At 41.8% G+C, this 21,203-nt stretch overlaps 1 protein-coding gene across 3 annotated transcripts in view; it reads left to right on the top strand.

Annotated features, from left to right (window-relative positions):
• Positions 1-2,166: 2,166 nt before the first annotated feature.
• The window catches only part of ANXA3 (annexin A3), a 47,143-nt gene continuing 28,106 nt past the window's right edge, over positions 2,167-21,203 (top strand). Inside the window, exons 1-4 of one of the 3 annotated variants that reach the window (XM_036412770.2) lie at positions 2,196-2,312; positions 2,835-2,890; positions 6,194-6,246; positions 20,191-20,278. In XM_036412770.2, coding sequence (XP_036268663.1) covers positions 6,232-6,246; positions 20,191-20,278 — 103 coding nt within the window. In that variant the 5' untranslated portion in view covers positions 2,196-2,312; positions 2,835-2,890; positions 6,194-6,231. Of the gene's footprint in view, positions 2,313-2,834; positions 2,891-6,193; positions 6,247-20,190; positions 20,279-21,203 lie in introns of all 3 variants that reach the window. The other 2 variants (XM_045571437.1, XM_036412762.2) reach the window with 2 other exon arrangements.

Genomic DNA, 21,203 nt, shown 5'->3' with positions numbered 1-21,203 from the left:
AAGCTCATCACTCTCAATTTGTAAATCTGGTGCAAAGCTGCGGGCTCCAGCTTTTTAAGCCAGACTGTCTCTGCTTTCTCCATTGCGGCTCCTCTTTTATTTAAGGAAAGGTGTCCCCTTGAACCAGTGGTTCTTCAGCTCTAGGATCCAGCAGAATCACCTGGAGGACTTTTTTTTTTTTTTTTTTTTTTTTGAGGGCTTTCTAAGAGGGTAGGAGAGGGTAGGATCTGAGAGAATTATTGCTTTGACAGGTTCCCAGGTCCAGCACCCAGTGTGGAGAACCTCTGCTCCGGCCTCCTCAGTTCCCACTTAGCAGTCCAAGCCAGGCCTTCTCCTCTGAATCCCAGCACCTACTGTGTGGGTTAAAGTGGCATCATGAACTGTCCTGCTGAAAGACTAAGGGGAAAAACATATTCTGATAGTTTAAGTAGCTGTCGATAAACCAAACCAAAAGTGTTCAATCAACTAAGTGACAATTCATCAGTCCTAATGCTTTTCTTCAAATGAATACTTTTACTAAAAGTATTTTTTCAGAATAGCAGGAATGGCAGGAGGCAACCTGACACCATGATTGAGAAACACGGGGCACACTAATTTGAAGTTAAATAGAAACTAAGAATTCTTTCAGATGACAGTATCCAAATCTTTCCAATGTCATTGCTTCTCCCCTGCCTGTCCCAGTCTTCTTGTTCCTGTGATCCTAATGCTGCCATGTTCCAGGTCCTTTCCCCAGAATTCAGCATCATGTATAAAGCACCACACATTACTGACTTCAGTTCCACACGAGTTTGTCTGGACCTCAGATTGTAAACTCACTATAGATATTCCAACTACATCTGATTATTTCCTTTTAATCTTCCACAGCACATGCCTTTCAGGAAGTGTGCCATCAACAAATACTTTTTGCTTATGTGTTCTTGGGTGAATCATTTAACCTTCCTAAGCCTCAGTTTCCCCTGCTGCAAATTCTAATAAAAATAGCACCTCCCAGGGTTGCCTTGAAGGTAAAAGAGGTGGTGGAAGCAAGCACTTAATTCAAGGCCCAACATCAAAGAAACGGTAGCTTTAACTCCATCCTTCCTCACACAACTGCTCATAAGTCCCCCATGCAAGCAGGGCTCTCCTTTCTAGCCTTCTTTTTGTTCTGTTGTGCCAAATGCCCAGTATGCCCACCACCTGGGCTCCTCCAGGCTTGGGTCTAATCCTCATACTAAAGAGCCTGCAAGCTTAGCAGAATGACTACAAAGCCACCTGGGTTCAAAAATGCGGTCTGTGCAGAAACCGGTTTGGCTCAGTGGATAGAGCATCTGCCTGCGGACTGAAGGGTCTCAGGTTCGATTCCGGTCAAGGGCATGTGCCTTGGTTGCGGGCGCATCCCCAGTAGGGGGTGTGCAAGAGGCAGCTGATTGATGTTTCTCTCTCATTGATGTTTCTAACTCCCTATCCCTCTTCCTTTCTCTTTGTAAAGAATCAATTAAAATGTATTTTATTGAGTTTTTACAGAGAGGAAGAGGGAGGAATAGAGAGTTAGAACTATTGATGAGAGAGAAACATCAACCAGCTGCCTCCTGCACACCCCCACTGGAGATGTGCTTGCAACCAAGGCACAAGCCCTGACTGGAATGGAACCTGGGACCCTTCAGTCCGCAGGCCGATGCTCTATCCACTGAGCCAAACCTGTTTCGGCTAAATATATATATTTTAAATGCAGTCTGCCATTTATTCCCCGTGTGGCTTTGTTTAAGTGACCTAATCTCTGAGTCTCTCTTTCCTTGTTTATAAAATGGGAGGAAAAATAGTATCTGTCTTATATAGCTGTTCGATTATTTAAAGAATGTTGACCATGCATGGCACAAAGTAAACGCTAGCTAGTCGCTATCCCTGTTAGCTGTCCGCCCTCTGCACCAGGCCCTTGGCAGTGAGGACTAAGTACCTCCTGTCTGCATCAGCAGCGCCTGGAGCAAAATCAGCGCTGCAACCAATCCGAACCAGAACTTTAATGGAAGTTAAAAGGTGAAACCCGAGGAAGTGGGTTTCCAGGTGAGGATGGGGGGGGACCGGGAGGGAAAGTTGAGCGAGGCCCGAGGGCGGAGAGTTCTGGGCATGGGAACCGAACCCGAGCTCAGCGGCGAGGGGCGCGGCTTCCCGTCCTGCCGGCGGCAAGCAGGTGGGGCCCCGCCGGAGGAGGAGCGGGAGGAAGGGGTGTGGCTGCTGTAGCGGTCGCCTTTGCCAGCCGCGCAGGGAACCGGCTTCGGAGCAGCAGCGCGGGACGCACACCTGGCTCACCGAACTCCCGCCCGGGCCGCTTCACGGTGAGTCCAGCGCCGCGCGGTCCTGGGCGCAGCTAACGTGGCGCCTTCGCTGCAAACCAACCGGGCAGCGCGGGTGCGGGGTCCGAGGGGCCTCAGACGCACAGAGTCAAGATCCCAAAGTGCTGCGCTCTGGGAGGGCCACCCAGCTAGGGTCACCCCGCAGCCCCAGGCCCTGCACCTTTCCCTTTTCATCACAGCTAACGGAGTAGATTGCCAGTTCAACCTTCCCAGTCCCAAAGGTCTTGGGACAGAAGAGCAAAGCGTTGGGAGGGTACTATGGGTCCAGATGCCTGGGGAAGGGAGACCCTGGCTCCAACCTCTGTACGCATTACTCGGAACCGCACTCATCTTTGTGAGCATGCTGTCCTCTTCACAGGCGCAATTTATTTTGTTTTACTTATTTTTATTTTTTTTAGGAGGTAGGAAAGTGTGTTTAGATATTGGGCGTTGGGAGTCCGAGAAGTTTGCTTAAATTTAAGAAATTTTCTTAAACAGTCTCATCGTTTCCTTTTATTGCAACAGAACTCCATTCCCTGGATGTGACTCATTCTCCTGGCATTTGGCATTGGAGCCGGCAGGTGGGGGATGTGGGCACCTGATTGCAAATGACCGCACCTATGGAGTAAACTGTGGCTGGGAGGTTCTGGGCGGCTGGAGGCCTCTCTGGCTGCAGATAAGAAGTTGCACCACCAAAGCTAAATTCTTTCCAGGAGGGATTTCTGATCACAGACAGCAAGACTTTGCCCTCATGTACAACTTTTTAAAATCAACATCATAAAAAAAAGTAACTTACAGCTCTCATGAATGCAGAAAACTTCAAATGGACAAGAAAGGGAACTTAAAGATGTAAAGGAAATCAGAATCTTGTTCCCAGAGCCACGAGGCTGTGTAGGAAAATCTGTTAAGAAAGAGGGATTCAGGCCCTCTCTGGTTTGGCTCAGTGGATAGAGTGTCAGCCTAGGAACTCAAGGTTCCCAGGTTCAATTCCAGTCTAAGGCATGTACCTTGGTTGTGGGCACATACCCAGTAGGGAGTGTGCAGGAGGCAGCTGATCGAAGTTTCTCTCTCATTGATGTTTCTAACTCTCTATCCCTCTCTATCCCTCTCCCTTCCTCTCTATAGAAAATCAATAAAATTTATTTTTTTTTTTTAAAAAAAAGGAAAGCAGGGATGCAGGAGGAAGTGATAAAAGGAAATGATGTCACTGCTTTAACGCTTTCAGAAGAAGCTATTTAAAGTTCTATTGTTAGGCTGTATGACCTCCACTGTGGAGTAATTCTTTTTTTTCTTAAAGTATAAGTCAATAATAATTATTAATACTTTAGAAATGATACTGGATCAACATATATTGAGTATCAGCGTTGACCATGTCTGGAACAGCCACTTGGGTAAGTCAGAAGCATGTGGTTAAGGTTATGTCTTTGGAGGATGACTGAATTCAGTCCCTATGTGACCAGACAACCAAGCGGTCTGGGCTGTCTGTCACTACTTGAGCCGCTTAAGTGGAGACAGGGTTAAATCATATATGAGCGTTAATTCCAATACTGCCGGCAGTATGGGAGAGCAGCAGGTCACCCACAAAACTCTGCTCTGCCTCTCCCCATAATCAGCTGCTTATGTTGGGTAGAAGGACAAAGATTACATGAGAAAGTAAGAATTACAGACATGGAAGGTAGGCATGATATCATCATTACAGGTTATAATGTGGGCTTGGCGGGGCGCAGAGGGTAGGTGCCTCCGGATGCTCTGGGCCGGCGCCCGCAAAGGGCAGGCGCCTCTGGGATTAGATGGTTTCAGCCAGGAGGTAGTAAATCTCCCCATTATGATAGGCTGTTCTCGGGAAAGAAAGATGGACAACATGCCGATGTTAGCTCCCATGTCCCAGGGCATACAGCTCTCAGCAGGTTAGAATGTACTTTCTCTAATCAGAACAGAACCATCCCGGCTAACAGAGCATGGTTCATATTTCTTGTACTTGTGGCTAGACCCCAATATTCTACTTCTGTCCCTAATGACTACTCATTAGCTGTATGACTGTTATTTTACTTCTCTGTGCCCCACCTTCTTCATATGCATAGTGGAAATGATATTAATGATAGTTAGTGCCCTAGATTATTGTGAGGCTTATATTAAATCATTCATTCATTCAATGAGTATTTCTTATATTGCCTTGTATGCCCCAGTGAGCAAACATGAAAAAATGTCTAGCTTTACAAAATCAACCTTTTAGTGCTTTTTATATTATCTGGAACATAGTAAGGACTCAAAAGCTAGCTGATATGATAACACATGTTATTTTATTCAATACCAGCTACAGCCTTCCTCTCCCTTTTTTATAGATAAGGAAACGGAGGGTCAAATAAATTGTGTCTAGTTTTAAGAGGTAAAACCAAAACTAGTGAAACCTTGTATCCACTATATAGATAGAGGAATATACACTGAGTGGCCAGATTATTATGATCTCTGAATGCATAATAATCTGGCCACTCAGTGTATATGTTAGAGGCCTGGTGCATGAATTCGTGCATGGGTGGGGTCCAGCCAGCCTGGCCAGGGGGAGGGAACATGGGCTGTTGGCCAGCCTGCCTGCTGGTCGAACTCCTGGTTGAGGGGACAATTTGCATATTAGCCTTTTATTATATAGGATATACACTGATTGGCCAGATTATTAACCAATCAGTGAATCAGATTATTATTATGATTCAGAGATCATAATAATCTGGCTACTCAGTGTGTATGTATGTGTGTATGTGTATGTGTGTGTGTGTGTATGTGTGTATGTGTGTATGTGTGTGTATATATGTGTCTCTCTGTGTGTGTGTGTATATGTGTGTGTGTGTGTGTGTGTGTGTGTGTGTGTGTGTGTGTCTCAGAGGCCTGATGCACAAAATTCATGCAGGAGTAGGCCTTCCTTCCATTTGCTTCCTTCCACTTTCGGCTTCCCTCTGGCACCCGGGACCAGGCTTCCCTTGCAGCCCCAGCTTTTGTCCAGAAGGTCTTCCGGAAGGACATCCGGTCTAATTAGCATATTAAGCTTTTATTATTATAGATGCTGTTAGACCCTGTAACTAGAGGGCCAATCTCCCTCTGCTACAAAGAGAGAGAGAAAGAGCCTGAAAAAATCAGGGCTAAATATTTGCAGGGACTAATGGTGTAATTTCCTGTCGAACCTTGTTTTGAGGCTATCATGGTATTTTTAGAATGTTTTGTTCCAAGGATGGGTGGGAGCAACTAGCATTTCTAAGTCAACCCCTGGAGACAGGCCAGCATGTCTGAATAATGTTGACATATGCGTTCCCAGCGGAGGCTCCGCGAAAGAGCTGCCCTTTTTACCCCTGCATCTGCCCCAAGGACCAGACTGCCTCCCAAGAGCAGGCAGGTCTGTCTGTAACTGTAGGCTTGGAGCCCTGTAAAGTGTAAATGCACATTTCACAATCAAACACAAGGAATCAAATGGAAGCCAAGTGAAATTCATGTTGATGGGGGACAATTTCCTGGGTTTTTGTTGTTTCCTAGATGGTAGTCTGTCTTGATTAAAAGAAGTCAACAATCAAAGTAGTTCTACTGGATTTTAAATGAGTCAAAAATTGGCATTCTAGGAAACATGTGTAAACCCCTTAAATCTGAGCGGTTTTTTTTTTTTTCTTTTTCTCTTTTTGAGTCCTTCGCTGGTCTAGCTCTGCCTTTTGTAGAAGGTAGGCACTGAGTAAATATTTGTTTAGCAAATGGGCTACTTGATGTTAAAGACACATCCTCTTCTCCAGGGGGTTTCTCTTTGAACATGGGTTCTGCTTTCTGGATTAAAGATTGAGAGTTGGTGAATTTACTGTGTTTGGAATCCTAGGCTTATTCCATTTAGCAATTTTTTTTTCTTTTAATAGGTTAGTGTGATCTGAACTCAAGGCAAAGGTGGGATAGCATGGCATCTCTCTGGGTAAGTAAAAATCAAGTCTTCCTAACACAATCTACCTGAGTCCAATCAAAATACAAATATATATATAGAAAGTTTATTTTTTAAAAAGTTCATCTGAAAAATATTAACATGCCAAAAAAGTTCATGGTTGTCCAAAAATAATACTGTATTGTACATGTATGTAATTAAAATAATTTATGATGATACCAAAGCAGAGAGGTCAATAGCAGAGAATTTAGTATATGATTTGGGAACTTACTAAATGATAAAGATGATATTTCATAGCAGAGAGAGGAAAAGATGGCTTATTCAATAAATTATGCTAGGAAAACTTCTAGCCATTTAGAAAAAAAGTAAATCTATATTCTGTCTCCCTTCTTACATTGAAATAAAAATACTGAAATGAAAGAGATGGGATATGAATAAAATTTAAAAATAATCTTGGAGTGGGGAAGGTACTTATCACTGTGGCATAAGTTAAAAGCCTGAAAGAAAAGTATTGTTCTACTTAATATATATAAATTTATAATTTTTGACAGCAAACAATACTGTTAATAGTCAGAAGACAACCCACAGCGGGAAAACATTTGCAGCACATCACACAAAAGACTTATTTCCTTAACATATAAGTAACTTCAATAAATTATTTGAAAAAAGAACTCCATGGAAAAATTTGCAAGGGACATGAAAAGAAATTATAAATGTTCAATAAACATATGAAAACTTGATACACCTTACTGAAAATTAAAGAAAGGTAAACAACACAATGAGAAATCATTTTCTACCTAAAAAATTGGTAAAGGTGAAGAAAATATAGCAAGATCAATGCTTCAGCGGATTTGGACAAGACAGGTCTTCTCATCCTCTACTCCTGGGAGAAGGAACTTGGCACCCTTGGAGGTGTTATTTTGGCAATATCTGTCAATGTTTCAATACACACATCATTTAACCCTGTAATTTCACTTCTGGGTATTTATCATGTAGATATACTGACATAAGGATATTCATTTGTATTAAAGGAAATATACAGGCAGCATAAATGGCCACCTATGGGTATAAAATTAGTAAATTACTCATTTGTAATTTAGAGCCATTTTTATGTGACCAATAAAATGAATAGGGGAAAAATGGGTCAGTTTTATATATACTGACATAAGAAAATGTCAAAAGCTATACTAACCAATGAATACAATCAAGTTACAGAATAACAAGTGCAAAGTGATTATATATATATAATATATATATATATATATATATATATATATATATATATATATATACTGTATCACATGAAAACTTGTGAAAAGATGGAACTATGAACAAGGATACTTTTTTAATGCATCACCTCATCACATTCTATGCTTTGATTATTTTCAACAATGAACATACATTATAATTTATAAGTAGAGGGCAGAGTAGGCTTAAAGAATAGCTTGTAGGGAGCAGTGACCAGCCCTTATATGAGCAGTGTCAGGAGAAGGGATGCTATTATAAGACCCCCAATATCACTGGCCAAGAGGCTGACCTCCCCTCTCTCCAGGTCTGAAATCCCTGCTACTATTATGGATATCTAGTAGAATCAGATGGGGGGAAATTTTTCTCCAAAAAGCTGGTATTTAAAATAAAATAAAATATTTCCCTCTAGCCCTTATCCATTAGTAAACAGATGTGGAGTTAGTTTGTCAGACTGTCTGGTTGATACTGTCAAAGTCTTGGCACATTTTTGAACAGCTGGGAGAGACCCAGGAGATTATGAGAGAGGGTACATTAGTCTCCTGTTGTAACACCCATTCATTACATCACAGTTTTACACGTTAGAATCCCAAAGTGGGTCTCATGGCACTAAAATGAAGCAGTTGGCAGGGCTGTGTTTCTTTCTGAAGACTTCAGGAAGAATCCACCTCTGAACTCATTTAGGTTGTTGGCCAAATGTAGTTCCTTGCAGTTGAGGATCCTGGTTTTCTTGCCAGGCCTTGTGTGTGGCTGCTGCAGCTCAGAATAGCAACTGTGCATCAGTCCTCCTGCATGCAATCTGTTGATCCTCCCTCTGGGGCTTCTCTCGTCTACCTTCCTTTTCTCCCTCCAGCTGGAGGCAGTTTATGCTTTTAAAGCTCAAGTGACTGACTCATTGGGCCCACCCAGATAATCCAGGATACTTTCCTGATGTTGAGGTCTGGAACCTTCATCACATTGGCAAAGTCCCGTTTGTCATGCAACATAACACATTCACAGGGCCCAAGGATTACGGGAAGGACATTTTAGAACAGGGGTCCTCAAACTTTTTAAAGTGGGGGCCAGGTCACGGTCCCTCAGAGAGCTGGAGGGCCGGACTATATGAACTACTAATTCCTACTGTAACACCTCGGCTGCGTTCACTGCCCAAAAAACCTGGCGGGCCGGATCAGACTCCTCTGCAGGCCGCATGTGGCCCGCGGGCCGTAGTTTGAAGACACCTGTTTTAGAAGGAAGCTGTTATTCTGTCTTCACTCTGTGCCTGCATATGCAAATTAACCCACCACATTTGTTGGGTTAATTTGCATACCCACTCCTGATTGGCTGGTGGGCATTGGGAAGGTATGGTCAATTTGCATATTTCTCTTTTATTAATGTAGATATCCAAAGTAGTCAAATTTGTGGAGATAGGATAGAATTGTGGTTGCTCAGGTTTGGGAGGGGGAATAGGAGAGTCATTGTCTTATGAGTACTGTTTCTAGGTCCACACACTGAACAGTTTCACCTCTGCCAAACTATGCACTTCAAAAGGGTCAATTTTATGTTGTTGTTTTTACCACAATAAAAAACACAACCTTCTGATTTGTATACATACTCTTACCACATCTGTTCCCTTGTTCCCTCTTACACACAAAAGCACATAAACACAAACACAAATGAGCAATCCAGTCAGTGTGTTTCTACAAACTGTAGAAGGTTTGGGTTACCAGTGTATGGTGAGTTCACTGGCATAATCTGATCAAGAGAGAAGACTTCAGTTTCAATTTCAGTCTGAAAGAAAGATTGGTTTGCTAGGCCTGGATAGTCTCTCCAGGGGTTTTGCAATCTCCCATTGTTTCAGATGAGCAAACCGGCTATGCTGCAGTACTGTTTCCTGTTGGGAAACGGTCACTCACTCTGTTCAGCTTGTGTTGTACTACTTTGATGAAAGGACTTGATGGCGTAGTAGTTTATACTCTTCGATGTCTTGTCCCTTGATCCCTTGTCATATATTGCCTTTAGGATCCATAGCAAGTACTCAGGAAACTCACAATTAAAATGTCTTGGAACATGATTTTTTATTAAAATATGTAGTAGTATTTTTTTTTTTTTACATGCACCTTCTACAATGCTGGCTTTCTCATTCAAATATTCTGAGCTCTTTCCTCCTTGGTCAATTCCTAAATTACTTTTGCAGAATAATGAATGTAATTACTCTTTGTTTGAACCCTCACATTAGTATTTTTATTATGGAACTAAAATACTTCTAAATTAACTCATAATCATTGTAATTATCATGAGCCTTTATAACATCCTAACTTGTGATAGCTTCTTCCTTCCCCATTTCAGACTCTAATTTGCAGAATGAGGACATAGAACACAGAGACTCTAGACCCAAGGGATAAAATCAGTTTCACACAAAAATAACTTCCCATAAATATGATGCCTACTAACTTTGTTTTGAAAGAGTAGTTAAACAATTAAAGCAGCAAGTACCTGGTGTAATGAGCTCTGAGAGCAGGATGAAGACAGTAAAGCCACAGTCCCAGTTCTCCTTTTCATAACTGTCTACTTGGCTAAAAGGCAGACTCTTGACTATAATGTGGAGCAAAATATCTAGTCCCTCACTGTCAGTCTCCTCATCTGTAAATGAGTGTACTAATACCGTGTTTCCCCAAAAATAAGACATCCTCCAAAACTAAGACCTAGTGCCTGGAAAGATAAGACATCCCCTGAAAATAAGACCTAGCGCAACTTTGGGAGAAAAAATTAATATAAGACACTGTCTTATTTTTGGGGAAACAGGGTAGTACCTACATTATCTGGTGTTTGTAAGCATTAAATCAGTTATAGAAAATGTATTAACAGTGCCTGGCATGGAGTGAGCACTCAGTATATATTATAATAATTCTTTTCAATATATTAATTTTTTTCTAAAAACATAATTTTTGCTAATCAATATCCTTGCAACTGTATTAGGAGAGTCTGCTTATTTCCTGGGCCTGAATTTTTCCAAATCAACAGTATTCCTCCCTCCCCATTGAAATGATTTCTCTGAGCTACCTGCAACAGATGGCTTTTCCCCAGGAGAATCTTTTTGACCACTCCTGTTTTCAATATTTTCAATATTTTAAGACTTTTTTGTTTTAGAGCAATTTTTGGTTCACAACAAAATTGAAAGGAAGGTACAGAGATTCCCCATGTACCCCCAGTCCCACACATGCACAGCCTCCCCCAATATCAATATTGCCCACCAGAGTGGTTCATTTCTTATAATTGATGAATCTACACGTCATTATCACTCACAGTCCATAGTTCAGTTCACTGCTGGTGTTGTATAGCTAAGACATATAATGCCCCATCCCCACTCCAAGTGGATGTGCTGCAGCACAATTCTCCCATTTCCAGGATCACCATCAGCCTCCACAAGTTTAACAGCTCAGCCCTTATTTCAGACATCAGTCTTAGAGCCTCCTCCATTTCTGACCAATTAGCTATAAATTTGGGGAAAGAGCCCCCTCAGGTGGGGTAATTCTCTAGAACAATTTACAGAGCTCACTGAAAGTGCTATCATCACAGTTACACATTTATTACAAAGGCTACACACAGAGTGAGATCTGGAAAGGCCCTGGATGCAAGCTCTGTGCACCCTCCCCGTGGAGTCATGGTGTGAACCCTCCTACACATCCCTGTGCTCACAGCTAGGAAGTTCCTGCAGGCCTCAGTGCCCAGGGTTTTCACAGGGTTTCAGGACAAGTGTGATTGAACTCAATCTCCAGGTGCCACCACCCTAATTAAGCCTTGACTGGTCTTTTTAGTGCCAGCCTGGATGCTGGGGCCCACAAGGAGTCACCTGATTAGCATAACAAAGACACTCTTATCACTCAGGAATCTCCAGGGGTTTTTGAACCTCTGTACCTGGAACCCAGGACAAAGACCAGATGTGTTCTTCATTATACCTCATGTATACAGCTCACACCAGGGCCTACAGTTTCCAAAACATCACTATTTCTTTATGTTTTTTACTAAAAATTTATCAACATGGGCACCGGTTATCTTCTGCTGATCAGAAGTTCTGACTGGAAGTTAATATATCTTTCATAGTAAGTCACAGAAAAATGAGTTAATATTTTGTAATAAATGCAGATAGAGTGGCAGGCAGAATCATTCAAAGCATGGGGTCCATGGAAAAGAAATAACAAAAGGGATTCCTGATGGTGGAAAAGTTGAAGAAGGTGTATCTAAAGCAGAAGGAAAAGCTGGTCCATATTAATGTATTCATGGTGAGCATTAGAGAATACAGCTTCCCTCTCCCACCCACCCCTTGCCCTAATATGAGAGGGGATTGTGGGAAGATAATGCCTTTCAAACTTTGTCCCATGGATGACACCAGCCCTGAGCATTTGGCTGCTGTTGGTCCTGGGTACAAGAAGCCTGTGAGAGCCTTGTCCAGTTTTATATTTCTTGCTTTGGTGGGGACATCCCATTAGACCTTTATTTTCTGGTGTGCTCTTCCCGACCATGCAGATTTAATACATGTGGCGAGAACCCCTATGGATGCACTGAATTTCTTCTCTGGCCTCCTTCCTGTCTCCATATCTCAAAGTTTTCATTGAAATAGACTTTTTGAATCTCAAGCAGAGCAGTGTATACCAGCAGTTTTCTGGTGTGCAGCAAAAAAATTCAAAACATGCAGTACCTGACCATTTAGTCTGTGGCACTGACCTCTTTCCACATAAAAATTGTCACATAAAACAGTGACAATAGCCAACACAACCATTGCTGTCTGGTATGAATGGAACAAATGTATACCTATTTTTTGTCAGATGATATTATATTTTTTGGTATGCTGCAGAATTTTTTGGTATGCTGCAGAATTTTAGTAATTAGTTTATGTGTGACATGAAATAAAAAAAGGTTGAAAATCGCTGGTAAATACTCATGAAGAATTTTGTATTCTTCAACAAAATTGCAACTTCCCGTTAGTGTGTTTTAAGCCATGTTCCCTGAAGCTTCTTTAGATAAATATTGGCACTCAGATAGTTACACAAATGGCTCTCTGCAGGAAGTTAATGAAAAACAGGGTAGACCTGGATTTCAAATCAAAACATGAGAGCTTTGTTTCAGGACAAAGCCTGGAGAGAATCCTATGTAGGTAAGCTCAGTGAGAGGAGAGAGGCTTTCTGGAAATGAATGGAATTAACATTAAAGAACTGTTCTTTGCCACTCTCTGAACCAAGTTCAACCAATGAGGGAGGGCATATCTATATATATAAAAAGCCAGTGACCAGAATGCTGGAACGATGGAACTGACCAGTTGCTATGACACCCATTGCAGCCAGCCAACCAGTCCCATCGGGGGCGGGGCCGGCTAGCCAACCTCCCATGGCCCCTCGCCCCTCCTCCTGGCTTGCCCCACCCCCGATCGGCCCCCCAAGATCCCGATTCGCCCTTGGCCCTCTTCTTCGTTGGCCACACCCATGATGTCCCCCTCCCCACCCTAATCAAGGGCGACCAACCTCCCATGCCCCTCCCCTCAGCTGGCCCCGCCCTCAATTGGCCTCTCCCCCCACCAGCCTGGTCCCAATCAGCCCCCATTGGGGTGGGTCAGCTGGACCCCACCCTTGCAGGCTTCTAGTTTAATCACAATAAGAAGTATAATTTGCCAATCTAATGAGTAGCCTTTGAAGAAGCCTGGTAAGTCAGAACCAAAGAGGAAAAGAAAAGGTTTTACAATGAGGGCAAGAAATATGAAGGGGAAAAGTACCAGTGTGATTTTATTCTCTTGTATGTCTACTTATTGGTAGATGCAAAGGAGTTAGAAAAACATTTTAGAGTCCCGAACAATAGAGTAGTACAGAATTCTCATATGAATTAAAAGAATAAGTTAAAATGTTATCATCATAATTAGCTAGTTAATATTAATAATAGGAGAGGAGCAGAAGGGAGGCCAGACAAAAGCTAAATCATCGAGGTAGCTTCACTAGGAAGCTGCATCTTCACGCTCCCCAGAAAACCCCAGTCCATTCCCTGCAAATCACTGGGCAAAGGGGTCCAAAAGAGGGTTAAATGGCCCTAACCAGTGTGGCTCAGTGGATAGAGTATCGGTCTGTGGACTGAAGGGTTCCATATTCGATTCCAGACAAGGGCATGTGCCTTGGTTGCAGGCGCATCCCCAGTAGGGGGTATGCAGGAGGCAGCTGACCGATGTTTCTTTCTCATTGATGTTTCTAGCTCTCTATCCCTCTGTCTTCTTCTCTGTAAAAGTTAATAAAATATATTTTTTTTAAAGGGGAGAAATGAACAAATGAGCAGTGACATCAGGGTGACGTAGGGAAGGTACTTGCTTGTCGGTCTAACCTGGCAGCAAAGATCCTTGGCTAGGAGGTGGACCCCAGTGCAAGTCCATGAAAATCTGGGAATGCATAATCCCAGGCAAAGACATTCTCTCGCTCTTGTTCCTCTGGCTTTGCTCCTGCTTCCCTGTACTTAGCCATGCTCCTTCCATAGCCACGTGGCCTGTGGCCATGCGGACCCCACACACAGTGGACTGCACCTGGGACACCAGCTAAGCTGGCCAGGTGCTGGACTGGACTGTGCAAATGTGGAGCGGAGGCTCTGGGCAGTGGCTTTGATCCTAGCTCTGCCGAAGACAAAATGAGACTTTTTCCATGGCGGGACAGAGGGAGCTGGGACCTTGAAATCTCAGGGGGTTAATTCCACAGAAGTAAATACCTCATCTCCCCTTGAGTCTTCAGGAAATTCTTTTCCCTCTGGGACCCAAGTAGCCCACTTCCACCAGCAACAGGTGGGGACACAAAGAGCACCCAACAACACAAAGAACAAAAATTCTTCAAGTCTGCCCCTTCCTCTCTTATCATATCTTTGCTCCTTTCACTTTCAACTCTCTGTGTCTCATGAAATACCTCCCCTATGTTCTGGGGGAATGTTTTTCTGGGAGTGGTAACAGGACTGAGAAAAGGCAGAGAATGCATTTGTTAGGTGTTTGACATGCAATGTGCAGCTTTGAAAAGTCGGTATGCCGTTTGAGAATTATCAAAGAAAGCAAGATCCAGAATAAGAAAGCACTTTATTCATTTATTCACTTAACAAATATCTACTAAACATCTCCTATGTGCCAGAAGCTGTTTTAGGCTCTGGGGATACAGCAGAGAAAGAGAAATCAAATTTAGAAAGCATAAAGCTTGCATGCCCCAGGTTTTATCATGGAAGACAAATAATAAACAAAGAAGCGAATGTATAATATATACAGTCCATTTTAAGCACTCTGGAGAAAAGCAGAGGTATATAATGAGAGTGATGGGAATGTTTTTTTTCTGCTCATGTATGTGTTCAAAACAGAATTCTAGACTGGATATATACAGGTGGGAGATGTCTGCAGACAGAGGGATAGGGGTGGAAATAACCCACAGCAGGATAAGAGGGAAAGAAAAGAGAGCCTTAATTTTATTTTATTTTTTTAAATATATATATTGTATTGATTTTTTTACAGAGAGGAAAGGAGTGGGATAGAGAGCTAGAAACATCAATGAGAGAGAATCATTGATCAGCTGCCTCTTGCACACCTCCTACTGGGGATGTGCCTGCAACCAAGGTACATGCCCTTGACCGGAATTGAACCCAGGACCTTTCAGTCCACAGGCTGATGCTCTATCCACTGAGCCAAACCAGTTTCAGCGAGACTTCATTTTAGAAGAACTGATTTTATAAAGGTCAGGCAAAGGGGAAAATAAATGGAAGCTGGAAAGCTTTGGCCCAGGTGCCAAAGAAAGACAGAGATCCAGCTGGTTAACCATGAGTGACACATGCTTCAGAGGGATTGGGATTTTTTATTATAATCGGGGTTTCATGGAATCTAGAACATGAGTTGCTTGCTTGTCCCTGTCTTCCTGACCAAATCACATGCATCTATCTGCTTCAGCCCAGCACTTGCCTCTGTGGTGACATTCCAACACTCCTGCTCTGGTGACATCAGAAAAGGAGAGTTGGCTGGTGTGGAAATTTTCCCCTTGAGTGAGTGCAAGGTAAAATGCAAACATGTCCTTAGACCTCTCAGGCACATCGCTAACACAACAAAGCTGTGATGTCAGCCTGGCTTCCATCAGGCATCTCTGCAGCTGCCAACCTCTGCTTCCTATGCCCCGCCTCTCTTTGCTGCCCTGGGCAGACAGCACGCCTGCCATGTTCATGGGGAGCCCTCTGTTAGCTATGGCCCCTACCAGCCTATGTTTGAAAATAAGGCCCCTGGTGTTTGCCCTGCAGGACCTTCTGGTCACCAGTGCTTTTCTCTGACATCTGACCTGCTGTATTCGTTTCTTGGGTCTTTTGTAATAAAGTGCCACAAACTGGATGGGTTTTAAACAAGAGAAATATATTGCCTCACAGTTCTGGAGGCTAAACGTCTGAAATCATGGTGTTGGTTTGACTGTGCTCCCTCTGAAACCTGTAGGGGACCTACCAAGTGCTCCCTCTGAAACCTGTAGGGGAATTGGCAAGAAATTAAACGTTAATATTTAGAAGAAGCAGTGAAAGATGTTGGTAGGACCGTGCTCCCTCTGAAACCTGTAGGGGAGTCCTTCACGGACTCTTCCTGGCTTCTGGTGGTTTGCAGGCAATCTTGGTGTTCCTGGTACAACTCTAATCTATGCCTTCATTCCCTCTTCATCACATCACATTCTCCCTGAATCTATCTGTCTTCACGTGGCGATCTTCTAAGGACTCCTTCTAGTGTAGTAGGGGCTCACCCTACTCCAGCAGAACCTCATCTTAACTCATCACATCAGCAATGACCTCATTCCAAAGAGGCCCCCATGCTGAGTAATGTCCGTTAGGACATCGCTTTCTGGGAGGCACACAATGCAGCGCATCACACCTGCCTCACGTGACCATGTCTCATTGCAGGGCCTCTCATGGTAAACATCCTTTAGTTTTGAAAATCACCTTTTACTTGAAAAATCAAAAGAGAAGGCTTACATTTTCCAAGTTCTAATTTATTTATTTATTTATTTATTTTATTTATTTATTTATTTTTTTTAGCCTACTCCATTTTTCCTTTGATCATAAACCTCCAGGACAGACTTGTTTTGACATGAGCAGAGAATGACCATTTCTCTGTGGCTCCTCACGAGTTCCTAAGTCCTGGAGGTTTCCCTGGGGCATTGGTTTGAAAGGTTAGCATTTGGGTATGACCTGTACAGCGCTCTTCTTCAAAGCATACCTGTGGCAACCACTGTTCTTTTTCTGGAGCATTTGGCTTTAAGCATGTTTCTTGTCCACAGAATGGACACCTTTTGATTTTCTCTTTCACTGCTTCTTCTAAATATTAACGTTTAATTTCTTGCCAGTTCAGTGCATGTTGCATAAAGAAACAGACCGATTGCCTTTCATGAGTCAAGAACAGACTGGCCTCTCTTAGGGGTTGTAGCCGACAAATCCCCAGGCCCAGCTCGGCCACATCCATGGCTTCAACGCCTCGTGTCTGACCTCCAAAGGACAGTTTTAGAAGATCAGGGGAAATTATACTGACACGAAGAAGATGGTTCAAATAAGAGGCAGCCTAGCCCAGGATTTAGCAGCATAGATTAAAGAGACTGATCACTTGCTGGCTGTGAACTTGGGCAAGTTACGTAAGCATCCGTTTCATTCTCTGTGAAGAGACGTCATTATAGCTACCTTCTAAGTTTGTTGTGAGGATTGAATGGGCTAATGCTGGGCACATGGTTAGCACAGTACTTGGCTCATAGTAGGCAGCAGCAATGCTTATTGATGTAAAGAGCTCTGGTTATTCCTTTTTTACTTACACATTGCTTGCTTTACTTTCTTTTCCAACTGGTTTCAGGTTCATTTTTCCTTTCCGGGCATCTGAAGGTCAAGTTTGAGAAGAGGAAAGCAACTATGTTTAAAGGATGTGGGTGGAAATCTGATTAAACATGAGGTTTCTTTTTTTAAAAAAAGAAAGACTTTGAGGAGTTTTCATGCCACATCCTACTCTAGCACTGACACTTTGTTTGGGTAGTAGAATTAGTGGAATAAACTAAGTCAGATATTGTTTAGTAATTTAAATGTCAGGGAATTAAGCCTGCAGAGAAGCAGGAAGGCAAATAGTTTTGCTTGGCTGCAAAAAAAAAAAAAAAGCCAACATTCCTGAAACAATGAGCTCATCAACAAATTCTTCCACACCCATAAAAGAATCTAGAACTTGTTTGCTCACTTTTGCTTTGGTTTCCTGGGCAGCAAAGACTAAATAGAGCAGCGGTTTTTAACTATAGAATCTATTAGAATCATCTGGAAGGCTTTGTTAAAAAAACAAAACAAAACACAAAAACAGAACACAAATCCTAAGTCTTAGCCCCAGAACTGTTCATTTCTAAGACTGGATTGGGACCTGATAATTTGCATTGCTAATAAGCTCTGGGCTACTTACTGACCCAGGAACCACACTTTGAGAACCACTCTGGACTTCTGTGAGGCACTGTGATGTGCTGTAGAGCACAAGGAGGTGGGTTCAAGTTCGGGGGGGTTGTCCTTACTAGCAGATTGAATGTCTTCCATTTTGAAATGGAAATAATAAAATCCCCTTGTTAAGACCATCATAAGAGTTAAATAATTTGTCTATAAATCACTATGTTCACTGCCTGGCATGTATTTGTTTAAAAGATTCTATTTCTAAGATTTTTTTTTCATAATCTATGTAAATATTTCTGAATGTTCTGGGCAACCAAGTTATTCAGATAAACAATACTGCTATTTAAATGACTGAAGCAGCTTGAAATAACTAAGATTCTACTTCAGAATGCCTGTGGCATATTTTTGCAATCTGGAGTATGTGTCTGGTGTTGTTTAGATTTTTTTCCTTTTATTTAAATGAGTGGTTCCTTCCCACTTAATTCTTACTGAGTATCAAGTTGCATAACAGATTGGGAATTTCTCTCTAATTTTGCACATTGGAATTTCAGCATGCTTTGATGCGTAGGTGGTACAGGGCAGTGGAAAGGTCACGGCTAGACTGGAAACCTGGGTTTTCATAATTCATGAAATATTTAGAATTGGACACTCATTTTGTCTTTTTGCATTCAGAAGCAGCAGTGTTTATCTGCATGGCACAGAATAGCCTGAGGGGCTTCTTGAATGTGTAATGTCTACCTTAACACCTCAAGTGTAAGGAATAGGCTTCAGGGTGTCTGTAACAGGGCCTGTTCGGTGCATTTTAAAGAAGCACTCCAGGCCAGATTTCAAGAAAGGATAGGAGTGGGCTGTAACGGTGAAGACCACATTCAAATCCAGGTGCTGCTACTTACCTAGTTGTGAGGACTTGAGCAAATTCTCCACCTTCTGAAATCCTGGCGTCTTATATGTGAAATGCGACACTTTTACTCATTCATCAGGACTGTGATGCCGGTTATATTGTAGTTAATGCATAGAAAGCGCCTTGAACAGTGCTGGGCATGAGGCACCCAAATGCTGCAATATTGCGGTGGTTCTTCTAAAATGCCACACATGGAAGGTGGGCAAAGAGATAAACACAAAGTTCACAGAAGGGTAGAATTGAAATGAGGCCATTTGGCTCTGGGAATCCATAATATATTTCTTAAGCCCCAGAGAAAGAGAATTCTCCCATGATTATGTAGACGTGACTGGCTTCTTACAGTGCCTTTAGAACAGGCACATTCACATCTAGTTTCTGATTCATTAGAATTACTTTTTTAGAATCAAAACTTTTATTTTGGATACTTTAAGGTTAAGTGATATTTGGTTGTACTGAAACAAATTACTCAATCTAATCTATTAAATTACTATCAAATTTTACTGTGCCAGAACATTAGTTTTCCATCACTTTAATGTGACAAGATAATGTCTTTTCATTAAAATACTAAACACTTCAGGAGAGCCTAGATAATGCCATAGTAACAGAGCTACTATTATTCATTAACAAGATAGGAAATCAGTTTAGGGAAAAAGCATTATTACTGTAAAGGTAGGTTTTTATTCAAAAAGTTAAAAAATACCATTGAAGAGCATGTTTACTTGGACTTTTCTCAACGTCTTAATGGCTCTTCTACCGTCTCTTGAGCAGGTTTAAGATATTTTATCCTTTCTACAGGATGGTCTTTCCCAGCTTCCTGACACAGTTCTGATTTGTGTTTAGAGTTGGTATCATGGCAGTTTTCATTTCCATGCTATTCCTGAAGATCTATGTCAGTGGAACTTTCCGAAGAGAATTTATCAGCCACAAATGCACATACATTAAACAAAGCTCAACAACAGGCAGTCCTAATGGGGTTTTCATTTATGGATCCCTTAGTGCAGAGTTCCCCAAGGACAATGGACACTATTAATTCAAACAATTGAAGTCTGCAAACCTCAATTACTTCTGTGTGGGATGCAGGGAAATGCTTTGAATTATCACTTGAAAACAAAGAGGATGTAGGAAATTTCCACTTTTTCTTTGCTGTGATGCAGATCCCACTTTAAAATAAATACTCTTCAGAGTTCCAGGGTTAATACTATTTATATTTCTAATTTGTTACACGAGAGGGGGAAAGGAGAGGCCTCATAACCCATGGGGTAGCCATCATATTGCCTGCATTTCTCTTGAGTCATTCCTGAAGGCAGAGGAAGGTGTGCAAATTCTGGGCTTGTTCTTTTTACAAGAGATGAATGGGGAAATGCATGTGTAATGTAAACAAAAGTGTCATTTTTGAACTGGTGGGACTTTCAAATATTTCCTTCCAGGTGGGACACCGTGGGACGGTGCGTGATTATCCAGGCTTTAGCCCGTCAGTGGATGCTGAAGCGATTCGAAAGGCAATCCGAGGAATTGGTGAGTGGTGCTTTATAATTCCTCTCTTCATGTTGAAGCAAATTAGATTGTATTTCACAATCCAAAAGTGAAATGGTTCAGTTTGCCCAAGTTGGTTTACTCAGTTAGAGAAATTGTGAAATACCTTAAAACTGTGAAATAATGAGGCAAAGTATAGGGCACCCAGTTTTGTTAAATCCCAAAATTTGCCCTATTTACTTAATATTAAATGCTTCCATCACCATCACTGCTACCAGCAACAGTAATTATCATCAACATTATAAATCATCACAAATACAGTCCCTGCCAATCCTTCTAGGGCCTCATTCCCTAGAGATAAACACTATCTTAAATTAGAATTGATTCCCATGAAACCTGACACTTTGTAAAATCATTTTGTTTTGTGTGGTCTCAAACAATTGAAATCATACTGCATGAATTCTTCTGTAACTTTTTATCCCTTAACATTATGTTTTTGAGATTTATCCATGTTGATATGTTTAGCTCTAGTTCATTAATTTTAACTGCATAGCAGTTTATTAGATTACTATATTGTAAGATGGGGATATTAATGGAATAGTTAAGTTGCCTATAATTCTTTTCTATTACAACATAAAAATACCACATTAAATATTCCTGCTTCTGTCTCATGTGCACACTTGCTAACATTTCTGTAGAACAAAACAATTGGAATTCCTAAGTTGAAGATGTTTATCTTCAAATTAAAATTATTTCCAAACTACTCATTGGAATTATTATACAAAATAGCATTCGTTGCAGGAATACATGAGATTTCCTCTTGCTCCATATTCTTATCAATAAATCCTAAGGTCATACTATTCCATATTTCCAATTGAGATGAAAATGATGCCTCATTTGACCCTGTGGCTGGGTAGCTCAGTTGGTTAGAGAATTATCCCAACATGCCAAGATTCTGGGTTCCATC

Source organism: Pipistrellus kuhlii, unplaced genomic scaffold, assembly GCF_014108245.1.
Source record: "Pipistrellus kuhlii isolate mPipKuh1 unplaced genomic scaffold, mPipKuh1.p scaffold_m20_p_1, whole genome shotgun sequence".
Taxonomy (NCBI): domain Eukaryota; kingdom Metazoa; phylum Chordata; class Mammalia; order Chiroptera; family Vespertilionidae; genus Pipistrellus; species Pipistrellus kuhlii.
The sequence above is the reverse complement of the archived record's forward strand: the minus strand, read 5'-3'. Positions and strand labels throughout refer to the sequence as shown.